This window comes from Symphodus melops, assembly GCF_947650265.1.
Source record: "Symphodus melops genome assembly, chromosome: 8".
Lineage (NCBI taxonomy): Eukaryota > Metazoa > Chordata > Actinopteri > Labriformes > Labridae > Symphodus > Symphodus melops.
In genome coordinates this window covers 762,936-782,496 of record NC_136698.1, presented here as the reverse complement: position 1 = coordinate 782,496, position 19,561 = coordinate 762,936, and the positions used below count along the sequence as shown (strand labels likewise).

General features: G+C 46.5%; 2 protein-coding genes across 3 annotated transcripts in view; one reads left to right on the top strand and one right to left on the bottom strand.

The window, feature by feature from the left end:
• LOC306828523 (interferon-induced protein with tetratricopeptide repeats 1B-like) overlaps positions 1-19,561 on the top strand; it is a gene marked incomplete at its 5' end in the record, with an annotated part of 201,523 nt that overhangs the window by 84,309 nt on the left and 97,653 nt on the right. The window lies entirely within an intron of this gene.
• gorab (golgin, rab6-interacting) lies at positions 10,911-14,702 on the bottom strand. 2 transcript variants are annotated; one of them, XR_013779695.1, is made up of 6 exons: positions 14,483-14,702; positions 14,063-14,378; positions 13,607-13,708; positions 13,374-13,514; positions 11,757-12,188; positions 10,911-11,642 (listed from the first exon to the last, which is right to left on the bottom strand). XR_013779695.1 is itself a non-coding variant. In XM_079350238.1 (5 exons), exons 1-5 carry the CDS (start codon positions 14,535-14,537, stop codon positions 11,840-11,842), a joined length of 963 nt encoding a protein of 320 aa, XP_079206364.1. In that variant the 5' UTR covers positions 14,538-14,702; the 3' UTR covers positions 10,911-11,839. The 2 variants fall into 2 exon arrangements, 1 of the variants encoding a protein (XP_079206364.1); XM_079350238.1 differs by having other exon boundaries at positions 10,911-12,188.

Genomic DNA, 19,561 nt, shown 5'->3' with positions numbered 1-19,561 from the left:
CACGGGGGACTACAGCGCCCCCTGCAGGGACACACGGGGGACTCCAGCGCCCCCTGCAGGGACACACGGGGGACTACAGCGCCCCCTGCAGGGACACACGGGGGACTCCAGCGCCCCCTGCAGGAGCACACGGGGGACTCCAGCGCCCTCTGCAGGGACACACGGGGGACTACAGCGCCCCCTGCAGGGACACACGGGGGACTCCAGCGCCCCCTGCAGGAGCACACGGGGGACTCCAGCGCCCCCTGCAGGGACACACGGGGGACTCCAGCGCCCCCTGCAGGGACACACGGGGGACTCCAGCGCCCCCTGCAGGGACACACGGGGGACTCCACTCAGGCCTCAAACATTCATATTTACAGTCTAGGATTGGCTTTTGTGGCATCATTGCACCTACGTTTATAGAAGTGTGTTTAGATCATACACTTGATTTAAATAAGCATCTGCAGCAGTCGCACCTTAATATTTCATTAATACTTAAACATACAGGAGTCTGATTCACAGGTATAGACTGAGCCAATCAGAGCTGGAGCAGAGTTAGACTGAGCCAATCAGAGCTGGAGCAGAGTTAGACTGAGCCAATCAGAGCTGGAGGAGAGTTAGACTGAGCCAATCAGAGCTGGAGGAGAGTTAGACTGAGCCAATCAGAGCTGGAGCAGAGTTAGACTGAGCCAATCAGAGCTGGAGGAGAGTTAGACTGAGCCAATCAGAGCTGGAGCAGAGTTAGACTGAGCCAATCAGAGCTGGAGGAGAGTTAGACTGAGCCAATCAGAGCTGGAGGAGAGTTAGACTGAGCCAATCAGAGCTGGAGCAGAGTTAGACTGAGCCAATCAGAGCTGGAGGAGAGTTAGACTGAGCCAATCAGAGCTGGAGGAGAGTTAGACTGAGCCAATCAGAGCTGGAGCAGAGTTAGACTGAGCCAATCAGAGCTGGAGGAGAGTCTGGACTGTCTGGAAAGTCCCATAACTCAAACTGGATCATTTGGGGGTATTTTCAAGCTCTGATGTAAAAAGGAGGATTATTTTTTCCCCAACCCTCGCTCAGGAAGGCCTGACAGAAATCACACAAAATATAAACCTAAAAATGAGGTCTAGTTAGATGTTCATACTCAGGCCTCAGTTAGACTCACTGTGTGGTGAAAGAGTTGTGAGTTGTGTAAAATCTAATTCCTAATCATGATATTTCAGAAAGTGAAGCCAGCAGCTGAAAGGGTCATTTTCTGCAGAGCTGTGGAGTTGTTGCCAGGTTACTTTCCCCCTCAGCGTTTTAACTGGAGGACTTGGGTTTGCAGGAGTTGGATGTTTGAGGTGTTTTGAGGGGGGGGGGGGGGGGGGGAAGGGTTTTTCCCTTCTTTTTTTAGCAGGGGGGGGTTTCATGTGCTCAGATGGCAGCAGTGGACTCTGGGCTCCGAGCTGCCATAGACATCCCGTAGCTTCCAGCCCCCTGATCTGGGAAAAGAACACTTGATGCCATCAAAGGGACGCCGATTGAATCCAGATGTGGCTCTCTGGTTCTTTCCATGTATTTAATGAAGGCGCAGGGATAGAGTAGACTTTTTCATCATTAGTTTTCCCTCCAGATTCTCTTTTCCTGCCTACAAGTCCACTCTGGTGCCAGCGAGAAAGAGAGAAAAAAAAAAGGCCTCCCCGCGTCTCCGACTCGCAGTCTTCTCCTGCAGGGCCCCCCCCCGCCCCCCCGCCCCCTGGCTTTGTTCATGTGAAAGTGGCCCTTCTGCTCCACCGCTGCAGTTTGTCTGTGTCGAATGGAAACGTCCAAACATCTCAGAGGGTGGAAAACGCCATCCTGCAGAGCGGGCGAGGAGGAAGCTGAATCCACACGCAGAAGATAAACGTAACAACACAGCGAATCCAGAAACACACGTCGAGGTGTTCTGGTTTCTGTTTGTTCAAATTAAGAAGAGAGAGATTATTAATTTAAGACAAGTCAGATTTTAAAGCATTTTAAAAATCAACAAACAAACGTAATAATGAGCTAAATGTCTCATTCATTGCAAAAAGGATTAACTGCTTAAATTGGCGTTTTAAAAAAAGGACATTCGCCGTCTGCACGCTGCTCGTCTGTGATTGGAGGAATGAGGAGTTTGAGATGCATTCAGAGCAATCCAAGCGTCGCCGTCTGGAAACTTGAGCTGCATGTCCTCATGTGTGTCCGTCTGTCTCTGCTCAGACGAGAGGACAAGGTTAAAAATAATCCTGCGTGTTGTCCCTCAGGACGGCCGGCACTGACAGTCTGAAACTCGACGACCACGTCGCATGAGAACGACGCACCGACCAGCCTGCTGAGCTCACACGTTCATGTGCCACCTGTCCTCTTCGGCCAATCAGAGAGGAGCTTGACTCCAGGTGTAATTAATCTCACATGTAACTCATCTAATCCTCAGGAGCTTCTAATCCAACACAAACTTTTCTTCTTACAAAACAAAGATGTTCTTCAACATGTTCCTTTTAACACGGCCGATGTTATCGTCCAGAATCATAATCAGACTCTCGCTCAACATGAGCCACGTTAAAGATCTCGACGCACGCTGAGCTCCTCAGCAGCGTAAAAATGCAAACAGACCAAAAACCAAGAGTGAGAATAAAACTCACTTTAAATAACGAAGGATTTGCAGCAAAAATATCAAACAGCACGCAGAAAGAAAAAAAAACAGAAACATGCAGAGTTTGAAGAATGTTTGTTAAAGAGGACTGGAGAGATCACAGCAAGGTCAGGATTATTGAAACCGAAAGGCCGAGTTCAAGACATTTCTTTTTTAATCACAGTCTGCTGTTGGAATCAAACTCTGAAGAGACGACATTTCACTCTCAGAACGTACAAAGAGAGGACTGTTAGACTGTTTGTGTGTTTTATTTATCCATGACTCCTCGGCTCTGTTTTCTGTTGCCGTGCCGTTTTGTTTCCTCGTGATTGTAATTGGACAGACCATCAGGATAGTTCTGGTTTTCTTGCGGAGTAAGGGACGGACTAAATCAGAGCGAGTCTCGTCCACGCTCCTGTCCCAACATTTGGAGGAATGATGAATCTTTCTCTGTGAACGTGTTTTCACATGTGCAGAAAAAATACAATTATATTTCTCCTCTATATTTTTTTCCTCCTGTGATGAACAATGTGAGAAAACATTTGTTAGCTTTAATCCAGCTCCTACAAGTTGATCCAGTATTTGTATTTAACGAGTTTAAACGCAGATCTGTCTGCGTCCTGCAGCCCTCCAACGTTTCCCTCTGCTCTCGTCTTTGAGGGACAAATGAGAAAATCAAGTGTGCGTGCACGAAACACCGTCTCAGTTTCACAGAAGAAGAAGCTGCACAGCTTCCTCTCTGCACCCTGATAACAAAGACTCCTGTAAGACACGTGAGTGAAGGCTTCACCACTGAAGAGGAGCTCTGTGTTTGTACTGTGACAAAGTACTGATGAGTGTATTTAATGGGTGAATCTACAGCTGATCATCAGGGCTCTGAATAAAAAGGTTCTGGACTCTGTGAGGGTCTGAAACTCAGAGCCACGTGAATCTGATGAGGAATCATGTGTGCAGGGAGGATCAGAAACAAAGAGAAGATCTTTACCTCATGTGGGGACGAACATGGAGCTGAAGGGGTCCACAGTCGGGTCCAGATGGAGCGCTCTGTGGGCCTGTGGGTGGTACCTGAACCTTCAGAAACCCTCCGAGAGCTGCGTCCAGCTTCATGAGGAGGAATTAGCGAGCAGGTGAGGCGGTGATCGTTCCCAGATCAGAGAGCTGCTTCTGTCCTGACAGTAAACATGAGATTCTCCTCACACCTCCCTCACCTGAAACCTGCTGCATGGTTCAGCCCGTGTTGTTTGGACTTTTCTCAGCAGACCTGTCAATCAAAACAACGTATGTGAAGTGAAATCTGGTTTTTTTATTCCTAACTTTTTAAAAACTTTCTCTCCCTGAGCTCCGTCCCTCGGTGCCGTCCTGCCCCCGGGGCTCAGGATGAAGATGGAGATGAAGGCCGCCACCCTGCCGCCGCTGTTTGCTGTCCGATGACCCCTGGTGCTGATTGGAGGGCAGATTTGAGCCCCCTGTCCCGTTTGATTTCCTTAATTAGGGTTGAATGGCCTCGTTGTTGACTCTTTACTTCCTGTGCAGAGAAACACGCTGCAGACGCGCTCCCTCGACACCGGGCTGATTGCAACGCTGCACGGGGACGACTGGGAAGTCTCATGCACCAGAACCACCACAGGACTCGTGCTGCACCAGGACTCGTGCTGCACCAGGACTCCTGATGCACCAGGACTCGTGCTGCACCAGGACTCCTGATGCACCAGGACTCGTACTGCACCAGGACTCGCGCTGCACCAGGACTCCTGATGCACCAGGACTCGCGCTGCACCAGGACTCGTGCTGCACCAGGACTCCTGATGCACCAGGACTCGCGCTGCACCAGGACTCGTACTGCACCAGGACTCGCGCTGCACCAGGACTCCTGATGCACCAGGGCTTGTGCTGCACCAGGACTCGTGCTGCACCAGGACTCCTGATGCACCAGGACTCCTGATGCACCAGGACTCCTGATGCACCAGGACTCGTGCTTCATGGGGACCAAGCTGCAAACACACTCACACTATGATTACAGCGTTCACAAGAGGCTGGAGAATGTGACTCTTGCGAGTCTCTGGACCCTGACCCGCTGCACACACCATCAGTCCTGTGTGGAAGAATGTGTCAGACAGTAATGAGAGAAATCCACAGATTCTTTTTCACCTCCTGCTCGTCCTGTGCATGCACTCCTTCTCACACCACAATGCAAAGCTAAAAAAACACTCTTAACACACTCTGCTCGGGTTCAGTCGTGAGGTACTTAAAGTGAATTTATGCCTCTGTATGTTTGCATCTGATTAAAGTTTAGTAGGGTATACATTGCACTTGTGATTCATCTGCCTTACAGCTGTTGTAACTTTGCAGATTTTACACACAGAACATGTGATCAGTCAATAAAACATGATGAACTGTTCCAGACACACACACAGCATGTAAAGCAGCTTTAGTAAATAGTGCTGTCAGACTGTCAGGCTCTATCCTGCAGAATAAATACTGCTCTAACGCTGACTTCAGGCGTGACTTCTATCCTGCAGCACAGCGTCATTCACCTCATTATCGAAATACTTGAAGTATCTGAAACATGCTCAGAGGGCAGCAGCTCAGAATGCACTCGAACATGTTGTCCTGCATTCAGACGGAGAGTCGATTTCTGCCCCCATAAACTCCAGTTAACACTTGGTGACCCCGGCGGAGTCTGCAGGACTTTAAGGTTCAGCTTTCAGTGAGTCTCTGAGGGCCGAGCTGCGATCCCTGCAGAATAAAACACGCATGCACTTTTCTCTTTTAGAGTTTCAGTGTGTTAAAATAAAATGTAGAAATATTTAATTCTTTTTATTTCAGATGTGTTTTAACTCATAGACCGTCATGGGTAACATTTAACATCTACGAGCTGTTTTATTATAAGACTGTTTACATTTACTATTTTTCATGTTTTTAAATTTTAACTTCACATTTCAGATCATTAAGGTCTGGTCTTAGCTAAACTGGAATTATGAGACACATTTAAAGATGTTCTGATTTTTTCTTGGCTCATAAAAATAAATTTCAAACGAACAAAAAACCGACTAATTTCAGGAAGAATTTCGTTTCAGCGTTCATAAAAATAAATTAAATTATGACGTTAGGATTAAAAATGTACTGATGCATGTTTTTACAATTAATTTATTAACTTTATAAGTTTAAATAAACTGTTTTAAATAATTGTAGGACCTCTAATAAAAGCAGTGTGTACGTAATGATTTTCTGTCGGAGTGTAAAATGTGTGAATGAAGTCCAGCTGTCAGATAATAAGATAAATACCGCGAGACTGCCGGCCTGAGTGTGTGTGTGTGCGTGTGCGTGTGCGTGTGTGTGTGTGTGTGTATGTCATGATGTGCTAGTGTCCTCTCTTCAGGTTTTATAAGTCGGTTGCGGCTTCACGTGCGACTCCGTTTTTAACTGTTAACGCTCCTGCACGCGCACACGGTGTTCAGACACAAGGCACAAATCTGTTCGAGATTAAAACAAACACACACGCACGCACACACACACACTCTCTCTCACACACACACACACACACACACACACACACACACAGAGGGAGAGAGGCCGTGTGAAATTCATTCTGATCATCACAAAGCCGCAAAAACAGCGCGCGCACACGCACACACTCATTGCACATACTGTATAATTTCTTCACACGATCAATTAATGAATTATCAGTTTAAAATCGTTAGCTTTGAGGGTTTGGCTCATTTTAATTGTTGATGAATGACCTCACTGAAGAGGATCAAACTTTTGTAATTTATTTGTTTCCTTACTGAAACATCTGCGCTCGATTAACCGATTCTTTGTTCGAGCAGCTGCGCGTGCACGGAGAGGATTATTGCTTCGTGAACTTTACCTCTAAAAGTTTACGTTTTTAAACTTAAACATTATGAGCTCAGAATTGTTTTTATACTTTCCTCCTCTTCTTTATAAAATGTTTAAACCTACTGATCATCTCAGACGCCTGAGCCGAAACTCAGAGGTGATTTAAGTATTTAAATATGAAATTCTTTATTTCATTTCAGATTTCTGACTTTAAAATTAAAAAAAACAAAAAACAGATTTTAAAGTCAAACTTTTGATTGTAAACTCAAACGGGGTTTTTTTCTGTTTCTGGGTCATTGTCTGGCTGGACCGTTTGTGCTGCTGTTCTGGTAATTGTAGTTTTCATGCTAGCTGCTTTTAGCAGTATTTAATGTCTGTTGTCAATCAGCTGTTGTAAAGGTTAAATTCACCCTATCAACATAAATAAACAATACTAAAGTATTTGGATCCTACTATTTTCTGAGTGCCAGGATCTTTTTTGAGTTCTGATTTCACTTTGAGATGTTTAGATTTATTGTTTAATGAATTCAGACTTAAGAAAAAAATCTGAATTTAAATATTAAAACATTCAAACATTTTCTATATATATTTATATATTAATAGAATATATATATATATATATATATATATATATATATATATATATATATATATATATATATTTATGTTTATATTATATTTTATATAAATTACTTATTAAATATTACTAAGTATGTACTATGTATTTATTTTATTATTACATAATGATTAATACACATTTCCTTTAGATTATAAATGTTAAAAAATGCCGAGAATAAAATAATTCTTGATAATTAATTGTCGTGTCAAGATCTTTCATCTTTTTTTTTCAGCTACTGAAGATTCAATTCTGTTTTTAAACTATTCTACAGATTTGAACTCATTTATTTTTAACTCTTATGGCTTCTTCATTTGTCCCTGGAGGGAAATAAGTTTACCAGAAAATACATTTAGAGAAGTCAATGAGGTGAAAAACAGGAGGCAGCCTCCATCACAGAGATGATAAAGTGCTGAGTCATCATCCAAACAGCTCACTGACCATCACAGAGATGATAAAGTGCTGAGTCATCATCCAAACAGCTCACTGACCATCACAGAGATGATAAAGTGCTGAGTCATCATCCAAACATTCATCACGAGCTGTCAAAGTAAAGACGTGTGGGTCAGAACCCAGTGTGCTTGTCGTTCTAGAACAAAAGAAGAACCTACCAGAACTTTCTGAAGGTCCAGAGACTTTAGACAACAGGAGGTCACGTGGGTGTAATTTTCGTCTGTAGCCTATTTAATGCGTGCGCATTAGTGTGAGGATACCCCTAAAAAACGAAGCATCCTTAAATACTTATCAAAACCATCGTGAGGAAGAAGAGCTCCATCCTTCACCAGGACAGATCCAGCATGCAGCCGCTGAAAACATTTATCTATACTCAACAAAAATATAAACGCAACACTTTTGTTTTTGCTCCCATTTGTCATGAGATGGACTCAAAGATCTAAAATTCATTCCAGATACACAATATTACCATTTCTCTCAAACATTGTTCATAAATCTGTCTAAATGTGTGATAGTGAGCACTTTTGCTTTGCTGAGACAATCCATCCCACCTCACAGGTGTGCCACATCAAGATGCTCATCAGACACCATGATTAGTGCATAGGTGTACCTTAGACTGTCCACAATAAAAGGCCACCCTGAAATGTGCAGTTTTTGCTTTATTGAGGGTCTGGGGACTCAGAACCAGTCAGTATCTGGTGTGACCACCATTTGCCTCATGCAGTGCAACACATCTTCTTCGCATAGAGTTTATCAGATTGTCAATTGTGGCCTGTGGAATGTTGGTCCACTCCTCTTCAATGGCTGTGCGAAGTTGCTGGATATTAGTGGGAACTGGTACGCGCTGTCGTATACGCCGGTCAAGCACATCCCAAACATGCTCAATGGGTGACATGTCCGGTGAGTATGCTGGCCATGCAAGAACTGGGACATTTTCAGCTTCCAAGAATTGTGTACAGATCCTTGCAACATGGGGCCGTGCATTATCTTGCTGAAACATGAGGTGATGTTCATGGATGTATGGCACAACAATGGGCCTCAGGATCTCATCACGGTATCTCTGTGCATTCAAAATGCCATCAATAAAATGCACCTGTGTTCTTCGTCCATAACAGATGCCTGCCCATACCATAACCCCACCACCACCATGGGCCACTCGATCCACAACATTGACATCAGCAAAGCGCTCACCCACACGACGCCACACACGCTGTCTGCCATCTGCCCTGAACAATGTAAACCGAGATTCATCCGTGAAGAGAACACCTCTCCAACGTGCCAGACGCCATCGAATGTGAGCATTTGCCCACTCAAGTCTGTTACGGCGACGATCTGGAGTCAGGTTAAGACCCCGATGAGGACGACGAGCATGCAGTTGAGCTTCCCTGAGACGGTTTCTGACAGTTTGTGCAGAAATTCTTTGGTTATGCAAACCAATTGTTTCAGCAGCTGTCTGAGTAGCTGGTCTCAGACGATCTTGGAGGTGAACCTGCTGGATGTGGAGGTCCTGGGCTGGTGTGGTTACACGTGGTCTGCGGTTGTGAGGCCGGTTGGATGTACTGCCATATTCTCTGAAACGCCTTTGGAGACGGCTTATGGTGGAGAAATGAACATTCAATGCCCGAGCAACAGATCTGGTTGACATTCCTGCTGTCAGCATGCCAATTGCACGCTCCCTCAATGCTTGCGCCATCTGTGGCATTTTGCTGTGAGACAAAACTGCACATTTCAGGGTGGCCTTTTATTGTGGACAGTCTAAGGTACACCTGTGCACTAATCATGGTGTCTGATGAGCATCTTGATGTGGCACACCTGTGAGGTGGGATGGATTGTCTCAGCAAAGCAAAAGTGCTCACTATCACACATTTAGACAGATTTATGAACAATGTTTGAGAGAAATGGTAATATTGTGTATCTGGAATGAATTTTAGATCTTTGAGTCCATCTCATGACAAATGGGAGCAAAAACAAAAGTGTTGCGTTTATATTTTTGTTGAGTGTAATTACAGCCAATCAGAGCGCTGATCGCCCTCACGTCAAACCTCCGACATGTTTAAAGCTCGTTGAATACGTCATGATCTATCCACGAAGACACTCGGATCAGAGGAGCTCCACAACACAGACTCCCGTGCACACGCACAGGGTTCAGAGGTCGTGCACGCGCTTCACACACTTTCACATCGATGTGGAGCTTTTTAGTCCCCGCTCTCTCTGCGTCGATCTTCTCGGGTTTCAAGATCTTTCTCGACCTGCCGAGCGACGCCAGCGCCACATAAATCACTCTTTACCCCCCCCCCCCCCCGTGCACGCGCAAGCACGATCTGTGCAGTGTGAAGCTCATTGATGCGTTAACGCCTTATTATTCTTTTTGTTCTTTCTAATCCACATCATGTCTCTGCTCACAGTAGTTATGATCATTGTAGACTGTATGGATTGTATCAGGTGAAGTGGACCAAACATGCCACGTGGTTTTATCCTGTAAATAACCATGCTAGGGACCGGGAATAATTTACTGGCTCGAAGCAGAACACAAGTCCACCTAACCTCTGCCTCCATACTTTAAAAAGGTAACCCAGGAGAGAAACCTTTAACCGTCCTGAAAGTACTGCAGGACGTTGTGTTGTCATATCTGTGTCCGAAGGTCGAGCGAAGGTCGAGACTTTAACATGAGCGTCAGATAGAAGCTCTCTGTGCAGCATGATGCTCTCAAACTCCACAACCTGTCTGAGCTCCCCCCCACCTGCACGCTCAGATCCCAAAGGCCCTCCACCCTCTGGAAGTCGAAGCCCATCAGAGAGATGAATGCATCGTGTGTTCTGGAAGGATCTGAATGTGCAGAGTAACAGAAGCTGTCAAAGTCTCTGAGCGACGTTCAGCTTCATTATTTGGAATATTCTCCATCACGTTTCAGCCTTTATTCCCGTTCTTTGAGTTCCTTCAAAAGGAGGAGAGCTGCTGAATCAGAAGTGCTGGATGAGAGTCGAGTGTGTGAAGGTGACGATGATGAAGCAGAGTCGGACGCACACACGGTGCGGAGAGACGGACGGACTTTGACTTCCTTAAATGAAAACGTCCGTGAGACACAGGAAGGACATCGCTCCGTCATGGCGTGTCATCTGGTGGAGTGGGAGCTGAAATGAGCGCGGCGGGACTTCAAACGTTTGACCTTGGAGGTTGAGCGGGGACGGCGGACGCTCTCCACGTCTCCGAGCTTCCACTAATTAAAAGAGCTGCTTTTACGGCCTTCTCCTTCAGACGGCCAGATGTGACCGGAGCGCTGTAAAGACCTCAGAGCGCTTTACACAAACACTTAATGCTCTTTAAAAAAGAAAAGAAAGGGTGAGGGTCCCACAGAGGCCCCGCCCCCTTCTAAAGGTGGAAATAAAGAAGGAACACAGGAGAGGACAGCGTGCACTGTGACAGTTTATTATAGTTAAATATCATCTTGTAAATCTAAATATCATCTCTTTAAATATCGTTCTGTCAGCGTCAGACTCTTTGAACATTCAGAGTTCAAACACAGATCGTCTTATCGCCGCTTCAGGAAATAAACGGGACCCGTCTTAGTTTAGTCACCACAGAGACGAGAGAGAGAGGGAAACAGTCGGCGTCTGATTGGTTGTGCACAGAGAGACAAACCTTGTGATTTTAAAACACGTTTGGAAGCTCAAAGGACGAGCCGGCGTTCAAAGGGTTAAAGCTGAACGTGTGATCCTGACGGCGCCGGTGAGGACGAGGTCCAACAGTGAACAGAAGGAAACAAGGAGACGCTTAACAGCAGCGTGCGAGTCTCCCTGAAGATGACTGACCGCGTCCCCTGAACACACACTTCAGACGACACGCACACACACTTCAGACGACACGCACACACACTTCAGACGGCACGCACACACACTTCAGGCGACATGCAGAACAGCCCAGAATCCTGACCATAAAAACATGATGCTGAAGCAGCAGAGTCGTCTACACGCCGCTCTGATGAGAATCTTTTTGGGACTTTCCTGGAGGCGTGAACTCGCCTCTCCAGGTGACGACAGACGTCGACTCCCCCCGGCTCGACTCCCCCCGGCTCGACTCCCCCCGGCTCGACTCACGCCGACTTTCTCCCTGAACTAAAACCACGACGCAGTGAAGTTTCTCAAAAACAAGCTGGAGACATTTGAGGTCAAAGAGTCACACGGACTTGTTTCAGTGATGCCTCGAGGCGATGTCTCTCACGCAGCCCTGACAGGATTAGAATTAGTGTTTTACATGAACCTCTACAGCCTGACATGTGATCATGACGTGCAGATAATGTTGAGAACAGCTGATTAAAGTTCACTCTTTTCTGAGCATCAGGACGCCGTGATGTCACTCGGAGCACCGTTTTCTAGAGTTGTACATTCCTGTTGGGTCGAGTGCTGGACGTCGTCGTCTCCTCCTCCTCCTCGCTCTTCCTCCGGCGCTCTGCAGTCTGTGCTCGATTGCACGCCTCCCTCCTGGTTGTCCTCTGAGCCGTTACCCAGCGTCTCCTCCTGAAGCTGCAGCTGCTGCATCAGCTCCTCCAGCTTCTGGGCTTTCCGCAGCTCGTTCTGCTGGATGATGGCGCAGAGGTGCTCCGTCAGCTGCTCCTTCACCTCCGTCTTCTTGTGCAGCTCCAGCTTGGCCATCACGTACTCGGCCTCCGCCTTCTCGTACCGCTTTCTGAGAAAAGACGGAAATATAGAACGACAAGCAAAATGAGAAGGCCGTGAAGAGGCCCCCCCCCCCCTTAAACTCTGCATCAAACAGGATTTCAGTTCATCCTGTGACGGCAGAGTTCAGGAGCAGCTCACTCTACAACAACAAAATGACAACAATTCAATTCTACAAACTTTATTTGTCCCTGGGGGGGGAGGACAGAGTCCACAGTAAAACATCATGAAACATTATTCTCATTCTGGCAGCTGTACTGACAGTTACAATCCCAGTGTGTAAATACAGCCCCCCCCCCCAACCTTGTTTTAATTGTGAACAACAGAACATCAGACTTTGTTTGGGAACACTCAGAAACCAAAAACATGATGTCAAACATCTTCTCTTCAGGGATTCTCTTTGTGAACTCAGCAAAAAAGCCGACCGTCGACCGAATCAACAAAATCATAACAGAGTGGAGAGTGAAGGTCAGCTCGTCTTCCCGTTATACAAACATCTGGAATCAAGTGTTGGTGAATCAGAGCGCAGGAAGCACACATGCACCGGGACGTTCACAAACTCTGCCCCGCCTCTGGGAACTTAAACGCTGCAGCCTGCAGGGGGGGGGGGGTCATGCATACTGCAAACAAGCTGCAGGGGGCAGCGTTTACAGTACGAGTACCTGTTCTTACAGCGATGCTTCCTGCAGGAGTGGAGATCCGTGCACATGTGGGATCTGGTCCGACAAAGACTGAGTGCAGTCTTTGTCGGACCAGATCCAAGATGTGGGTTAGCTCCAGCCGAGACAGAACACGGCTAACCCTGCAGAGTCATCTTCAAAATGATGCTGCTCGTGCATGAATCACTACATTTAAAAAGAGGGATTAGGGTTTGAACCACCAACCTTCAGTTTGAGACGACCCACTCTCCCACTGAGCCACAGCAGCTTCAACTAAACCGTTAAACATCAAAACATTCATTCAGCAAGTGGAGCTGACGATCCATTGACTCAATGTCGGCAGTTTGAAGAAATCAGTCTTCGACCCTTGTCTCGGTCTCAGACTTGACGGACTCAACCGTCCCGATGTTACGGTCGAAGTGAGGGACACGCCCCCCCCCCTGCACATGAGACGAGGAGTTATCAGACTGTCTCGGAGCGTCCTCTGGTCTCGGTTAGTCTAAGCATCAAACCGTCTGTGTGTGTGGCGGTCGTACCTGGCGGAGGAGAACTCCCAGCTGACTTGCTCTATCTTGCTCCTCAGGATGCCGATATCGTTGGACACCATGTCGTCGAGGGCCTGGAGCTCCTTCTGGATCCTCTTCAGCTTCACAGCCTCCGCCTGAGTCTGTTTGGACCTGTTGACAGTGCGGCAGGCTCGAGTTTAAGCTTCTCGCCTCTAATCCTGTGGTTGTCATGGTTACGGGGTACTGAAAACAACCACACTTACTTCTCAGCGATAGTTTTAGTCAGCAGAGCTTTCTTGCGCTTGTTCATCTCTTCCATGAGCTTCTGCTCTTGCTGCAGTTGTTCCAGGCGCGTCTTTTCCCGCCTGACACACACACACACACACACACACACACACACACACACACACACACAGTTCAGAGGTTTCATCAACAGAAGAAATGGAAATCTTCTTCATGTTATTATAAACATGAACAGCAGCCTGGATGCAACGAGCTGCAGAAGACGACAGCTGACTGGATTTAAATGCATGTTACCCGTCACGCTGTGGAAATCCTTTAGATAATAAAATAACATATTTGATGATGGAAGCACACCTGGCACACAGGTACGATTATGATGTGTGACTTCTCCTCCTCTTGTTTGCACACGTGTGTAAGATGCTGTCAACAGGTTCTTTACTGCGCTCAATGAATACAGTAAATATGACCTTACGTACAAAGCCACTTCCTGTGTCTCCAGCTCTTTGACAGCCGGGCACTCCTCCTCTGCAGCCGGCTGCCCCTCCTTCAGTTCCGGTTTCACCTCCTGTTTGACACCCATGGTCGCTGCTGGGACCTCCACACGAGGCTCCTCTTTCGGCTGAGGCTCGGTGAGTCTCTGGTCCGGGTGGAGCTCCGGAGGAGGAGGAGCGGCTCCTGTTGTTTTCTGAGCCGCTGACTGAAGCGCCTTCTCCCGCTGTAACTGCTGCCGACTCCGGGAGGCTGCAGCCGGCTTCCGTCCGCGCGCTGCTGCCGCCACTTTCACAGCCGACTCTGAAAATACATCCAGTGACGTTTTCAGGTGGATGGGCACTGACAAAAAAATTAAACGAAGAATAAAGTTAAATTAAAAAAAGTGGAAAAGCAGGTAAAGTTACCTTTCAGCTGAATCTTTTGAAGCTCTTCCTCAGAAAAACCCGCCCAGCTGCTCATTGTACACCCGAGTCAAAGCAGACAACATAAACGACCTAAAGATGAATTATTGTTTATATTCAGCAAAGATAATCACTCTTAAAGTCACAAAAACACAGAGAAACTCAGTGGAGCTTCGACCGCCGCCGCCATGTTTGTTTATAATCGCCACGTTGAGGACCCCAGTCGGACTCCTGACACGGGAAGTCTCAGATAATGCCTGACTAAAAAATAATAATAATAATAATTAAAAAAAAAATAATAATAATAATTTTATATATATATATATATATATATACACACACATACATATATATATATGTATATATATGTGTGTGTGTATATATATATATATATATATATACATATATAAAAAAATATGAATGACTAAATAAATCAAAAACTGAAGTGAAAACGAAACGATAGGAAATTCAACAACTCCAATGGACACGTAATCATTTTCATTTCCACTGTGCGATTTTCTAAAGAAATAAATTCATTTATTTCGGACCGTGATGGCATCTGGAAGACCCCCCCCCCCCCCCCCCAAAAAAAACAACCCTTTCTTTATGAATTAACATTTTAAGATAAGATTAGGAGAAAAAAAACATATAAAATATATAAAAAATAAATAACTAAAAAGCCATAAACTGGACGTTTTATTGCTGTTTCTATGCCCAAAATCAATCAGACTTGCTGGTTTTCAGTATCAAAATGGAAAATAAGAAAAGTTTAAAATACAAATTAGAAAATTTAAAAAAATAATAATAATCTGGCTTAATATAGAGTGACTTGTTTTACTAAGTTTTTTTTCTTAAAGCTTTCTTTAGGGTATTTTTTACTTTTTACTAGTTATTAAAGGAGCAATATGTAACTCTGCCACCTAGTGTTAAATGTGGATACTGCAATCCACTTTTTAAACACTTTTAGAAAGCTGTCTTCATAGTTTCTTATTTAGTCATGCACTTCCTCATCCTGACCGTTTTTTGACTACACTCCCTGACTCCCTGGTGTGTCCGGGGTCAGAGGTTAATTAAAACTGTTTCATGTGAATGCAGCATGAATTTTAGTGGCTGTGCTGCAAAGAGTCGGGTCAGACACACCGTGTTCACAGAGTACAGCTTGTTTAACTTCTCTACCTGTCCACGGGCTGCTGGTTTTCATATGGATGTTATAATGACTTGTGAGTAGCTTAAACCCTTTTTTTCTTTTTGAAACATCTCAAACAGACTTTTTGGTTTTTCTTTTTTTTTTAATGTCATTTATAAAGTTGCAAAATATCAAAATATTTTTTTTTGAATGTCCTTGTAAATATTTAGTCTAAGTGAGGGGGCGGGGTTTTAGAGGGGAGGAGCTGCAGAAGGAGCACTGAGGGAATGCTACTTTTAAAATCACGCTAGTTTTCAAAAGTTACAAACTCTGCCTTTAAACTGAAACCTGTTTTTATAAAGAGCTATTTTTAAGATGTCTGTCTCTTTAAACGGACTCTTTCAGGGATGGGAAAGCCCTGAAGTTTCTTATTCCTGTCGTTCTTTTCTCTCGCGAGTATCACATATTAACTCAGACAAATTGACAGCAGGCGAGTCTGTTGAGTCAGCCATAAAGCTGGAGGTGAGATCGATGCACAGGAAACAGTTTGTATTTCAGAGCTGTGAGGGACAGGTTTCAGTCCATGTGATATTCTCTGTCATCCCGCACACACCATCACATATTCGGCTCTGTATTCCCTCTCTACCTCCTCTCATGCCTGGCTTCATAAGGACTCCTTATTTCCCTCGATAATTGGCCGAGGTACTGTGTCTTTTTAACCTCGACAGTGCAGAGGAGCCGTAGCGATGCAAAAACAATGACCTCTGCTTGGCAACTAATAAAAACTGGCCTCCACATCTTTTTTGCATCTGGGGGCCAATTATGTGCAAGTTAAAAGGCAAAACACCTCAGGAGGGCATAAATCGCCGGCAGAGTGGAGACAGGGCCAGGCATGGAGACCAGATGGCACGGAGACCACGACTCCGGGTTCAGAGCGTGTTCAGTTGTCCCGGCGTCGGGCCGCGGAGGAGACAGCCTTGGATCCCTGATTAGTGAGAGCCAGAGGGGACCACATGGATCATTACTGAGGTGACCTGTGGAGGAACATCAGGGTCAGAGAGAGGGGGGGGGGGGGGCGTTAAGGGTGGTTCAGATCGTAGAGAAGGAGGCGAGTGGTTCAGAAGTTTAACTTGTCAGATCTGACGTCCACGTGTGTCCAAGAAGGTCGTTTCTCCCAAAATTACACAGAAAGATGATATTCATTTCCAGTTCATCGATACTTCAAAGTTCAAAATAAATAGACGTGCATGTGGGAATATCGCTGCAGCTTGTTTCGCTCAGTAACAGCAGCAGGAACAAAGCTGTGCACTAAAGGCCTCTGTCCAGAGAGGGAAGAGGCTGAAAGTCAGAGCGGAGAATCATCGTGAAACATGGAGGTGGATATCCGCTGTGATTTCCTGCGTTGGTTTCTATTCTGTGCGTTAACGTGCAGCATAGAAGAGGACGCAGCCCACGTGCTCGTGAATTATTTAACGTGTGTGTAGCGAGTGTGCTCATCACCTCTGCCCTCCCGGCCATCTGTGAAGACACACACTCAAACTGCTGCGAGATCTAAACAGCCAATCAGAGCAGACGTGTGTCAGAGAGTCAGAGCCTGAAATTGGGGATGATTTGGGGTCAGGTCCGCCGCCGAGGCTCCGAGCTGGAAGCTGGAGGAGCTTATAATGACTGTTCTCTTGAATCCACGCTGACCCCTCAGCCTTCCTCTTCTTCTGTCCCGGTCAGAGCGCAAATCTCGTTGCTCTGAATTTGTTCTTTAATTCCCCTCCCTGACCTTTCGTCCCGTCCCACCTGCAGCCAGTTTGGAGCACTTTTAGCCGTCTCCTTTTATCTCTCTTTTTTCTTCACCCTCAGCGGCTGGTCTCGCAATTTTTCTGCAATTTATCGACCCCTCCCTCCAAGTTTTCTCCAGAAAAGAAAGTGAAACTTTAGCTTGTGAGCGTAGCTTTTTATTTGAACTTCTTGAACCTGGAGTTTCCCTGTTCTCTACAGGACTCAGATGAAGTCTGAACTCCGCATGCAGAAAGTGCTGCAGGTCTTGCAGGACGGATTTTGCCCTCTGATTGGCTCTTCATTGAAAAACATCAACACCAACAACAAACTTTGGTCAAATGGTGAAGTTGAATCAAAAAGCAGTCTCTGGTTTCAGAGCTCAGTTTTTCCTCGAGGATGACGGAGATGTCGATGTTTCCTCGCAGACACATGAAACTCCTCTGGATCGTGTCTCATAAACGTCTCTGTCATTGGAAGCAGCTTGCACCATGTTTTTACCAAAACCATCTCCGAGTTCCCTCAACATACCTGCAGCGTCTTTGGATTATGCTTTAGTCAGCAGTCAATGAAAGACGCAAACATCCCAGTGATGATGCACGCACGCAGCATGCAGAGAGGAAATCGTGGTCAACGAAATGTCAAACTTCAACACAATCGCTTTGTGAAACCACAAGTCACATTTGGGATATTTAAACCGCGACAGTGATTGTTCTGTGACCTTCACTGTGACCTTCACTGTGCAGTCTCTTAACTTCCAGGAAGTGCTTATTCTAAACCACGAGCACGACACTTCCCTCACCCTGACCGAGTCGACCAAACTGACGCTGCAGATTTGTAAGCGTTCCAGATCAGAGAGCCACAAAGTTCTTCTGCTGAGTGTTGAGCAGGTCCGCCATTCATCACCCGAGCAGGAACAGAGGGAACACTTGCTCAAGGGCACCTCGGCAATACTCGGGGGGGAAGTGTCCTTGCACCTCTCCAGCTACCTGACCAACTTCCATATTATGGTCCACATCGGGACTTGAACCAGCGACCCTTTGGTTCCCGACCTCCGGGAACCAATCTACCTATTTTACCTTCTAATGTGGCGCCTGGGTCTCGTGACTCCATGTGCCGGGCGGTGCTGCTCCGGGCGGCGCTGCTCCGGGCGGCGCTGCTCCGGGCGGCGCTGCTGCGGGCGGCGCTGCTGCGGGCGGCGCTGCTCCGGGCGGCGCTCTGAGAATGCGGTCTGTAGGTGTTGAAGGACAAGGGAGCGTGAACCGTACTGCAGGGAACGAGGGATGACACGCAGCAAGGCGCCGAGATCGGATTTGAACCTGCGATCACCGTGCTGAGGACTTAACCACGAGGACGTGTGACTCCTGATAAAAATCAGACGCCATACTCTCCGAGATCGTCCGGGCGCTGCAGGCACTTGTTGATTCCTGCAGGTTCCACACTGAGAAGGTGGCGTGTGTGTTTTTCGTTCGTTGACCCTGGCTGACCCCGACGCAGAAAGTTCGAGACTTTTTCGAACCAATCACACGCGATGACAACTGATTCATTAGCCGGCGAGCCGTGCCCAGAAAGCGCCATAAAAAGAGCTCGATCGGAGTGCGTGTTCGAGCTCATTAGGAGGGAAAATGTGGTCTGAAATAAAGATGCAGCTGTCTGCAGCATGGCCTCCAACACTTTGGCTGCTGAATCAGATTCTTAATCAAATTATTTTTAGCTATGGCACATTTAATCCGCTGTTGTTTTATTCATTAGCCGTTCCACGAATTTATTGTGGCTCTGGCGGCCTCGCTGTCTCTCATCTCGGCCGTTTCCCAGAGTGTAACACACACACACACACACACACACACACACACACACACATCTGGAGCCAATCAGGGGAATAAGGCAGGGGGAGAGAATGCCTATTAGCAGTTTCTGGCAGAGGTTCACCCTGAACAGCGGCGCTCCATCTCCCCTGGAGTTTCTGGTAGTCTTTTTCTGTACACACGCTCTCAGTCCGCTCGCTGGCCACGCCCTCATTACCTGATTTCATAACGAGGGGAACATGCAGGAGTTGTGCATTATTTTTCTGGCAGCGCTGGAGGTACGGAGCCCCCCGCTGACAGAACAGTAAAGACACACAAACACGGCGAGCTTCAGCTGAGTTAATCACATTAACTCAGTCGAGTGTGTGTCTCATTTGTGGA

Coding starts and splice junctions, on each gene's coding strand:
- gorab (XM_079350238.1), bottom strand. CDS start 14,537: ATGAGCAGCTGGGCGGGTTTTTCTGAGGAAGAGCTTCAAAAGATTCAG. Junction 14,379..14,482: donor TCAAAAGATTCAGCTGAAAG/GTAACTTTACCT, acceptor ATGTATTTTCAG/AGTCGGCTGTGAAAGTGGCG. Junction 13,709..14,062: donor GAGACACAGGAAGTGGCTTT/GTACGTAAGGTC, acceptor TGTGTGTGTCAG/GCGGGAAAAGACGCGCCTGG.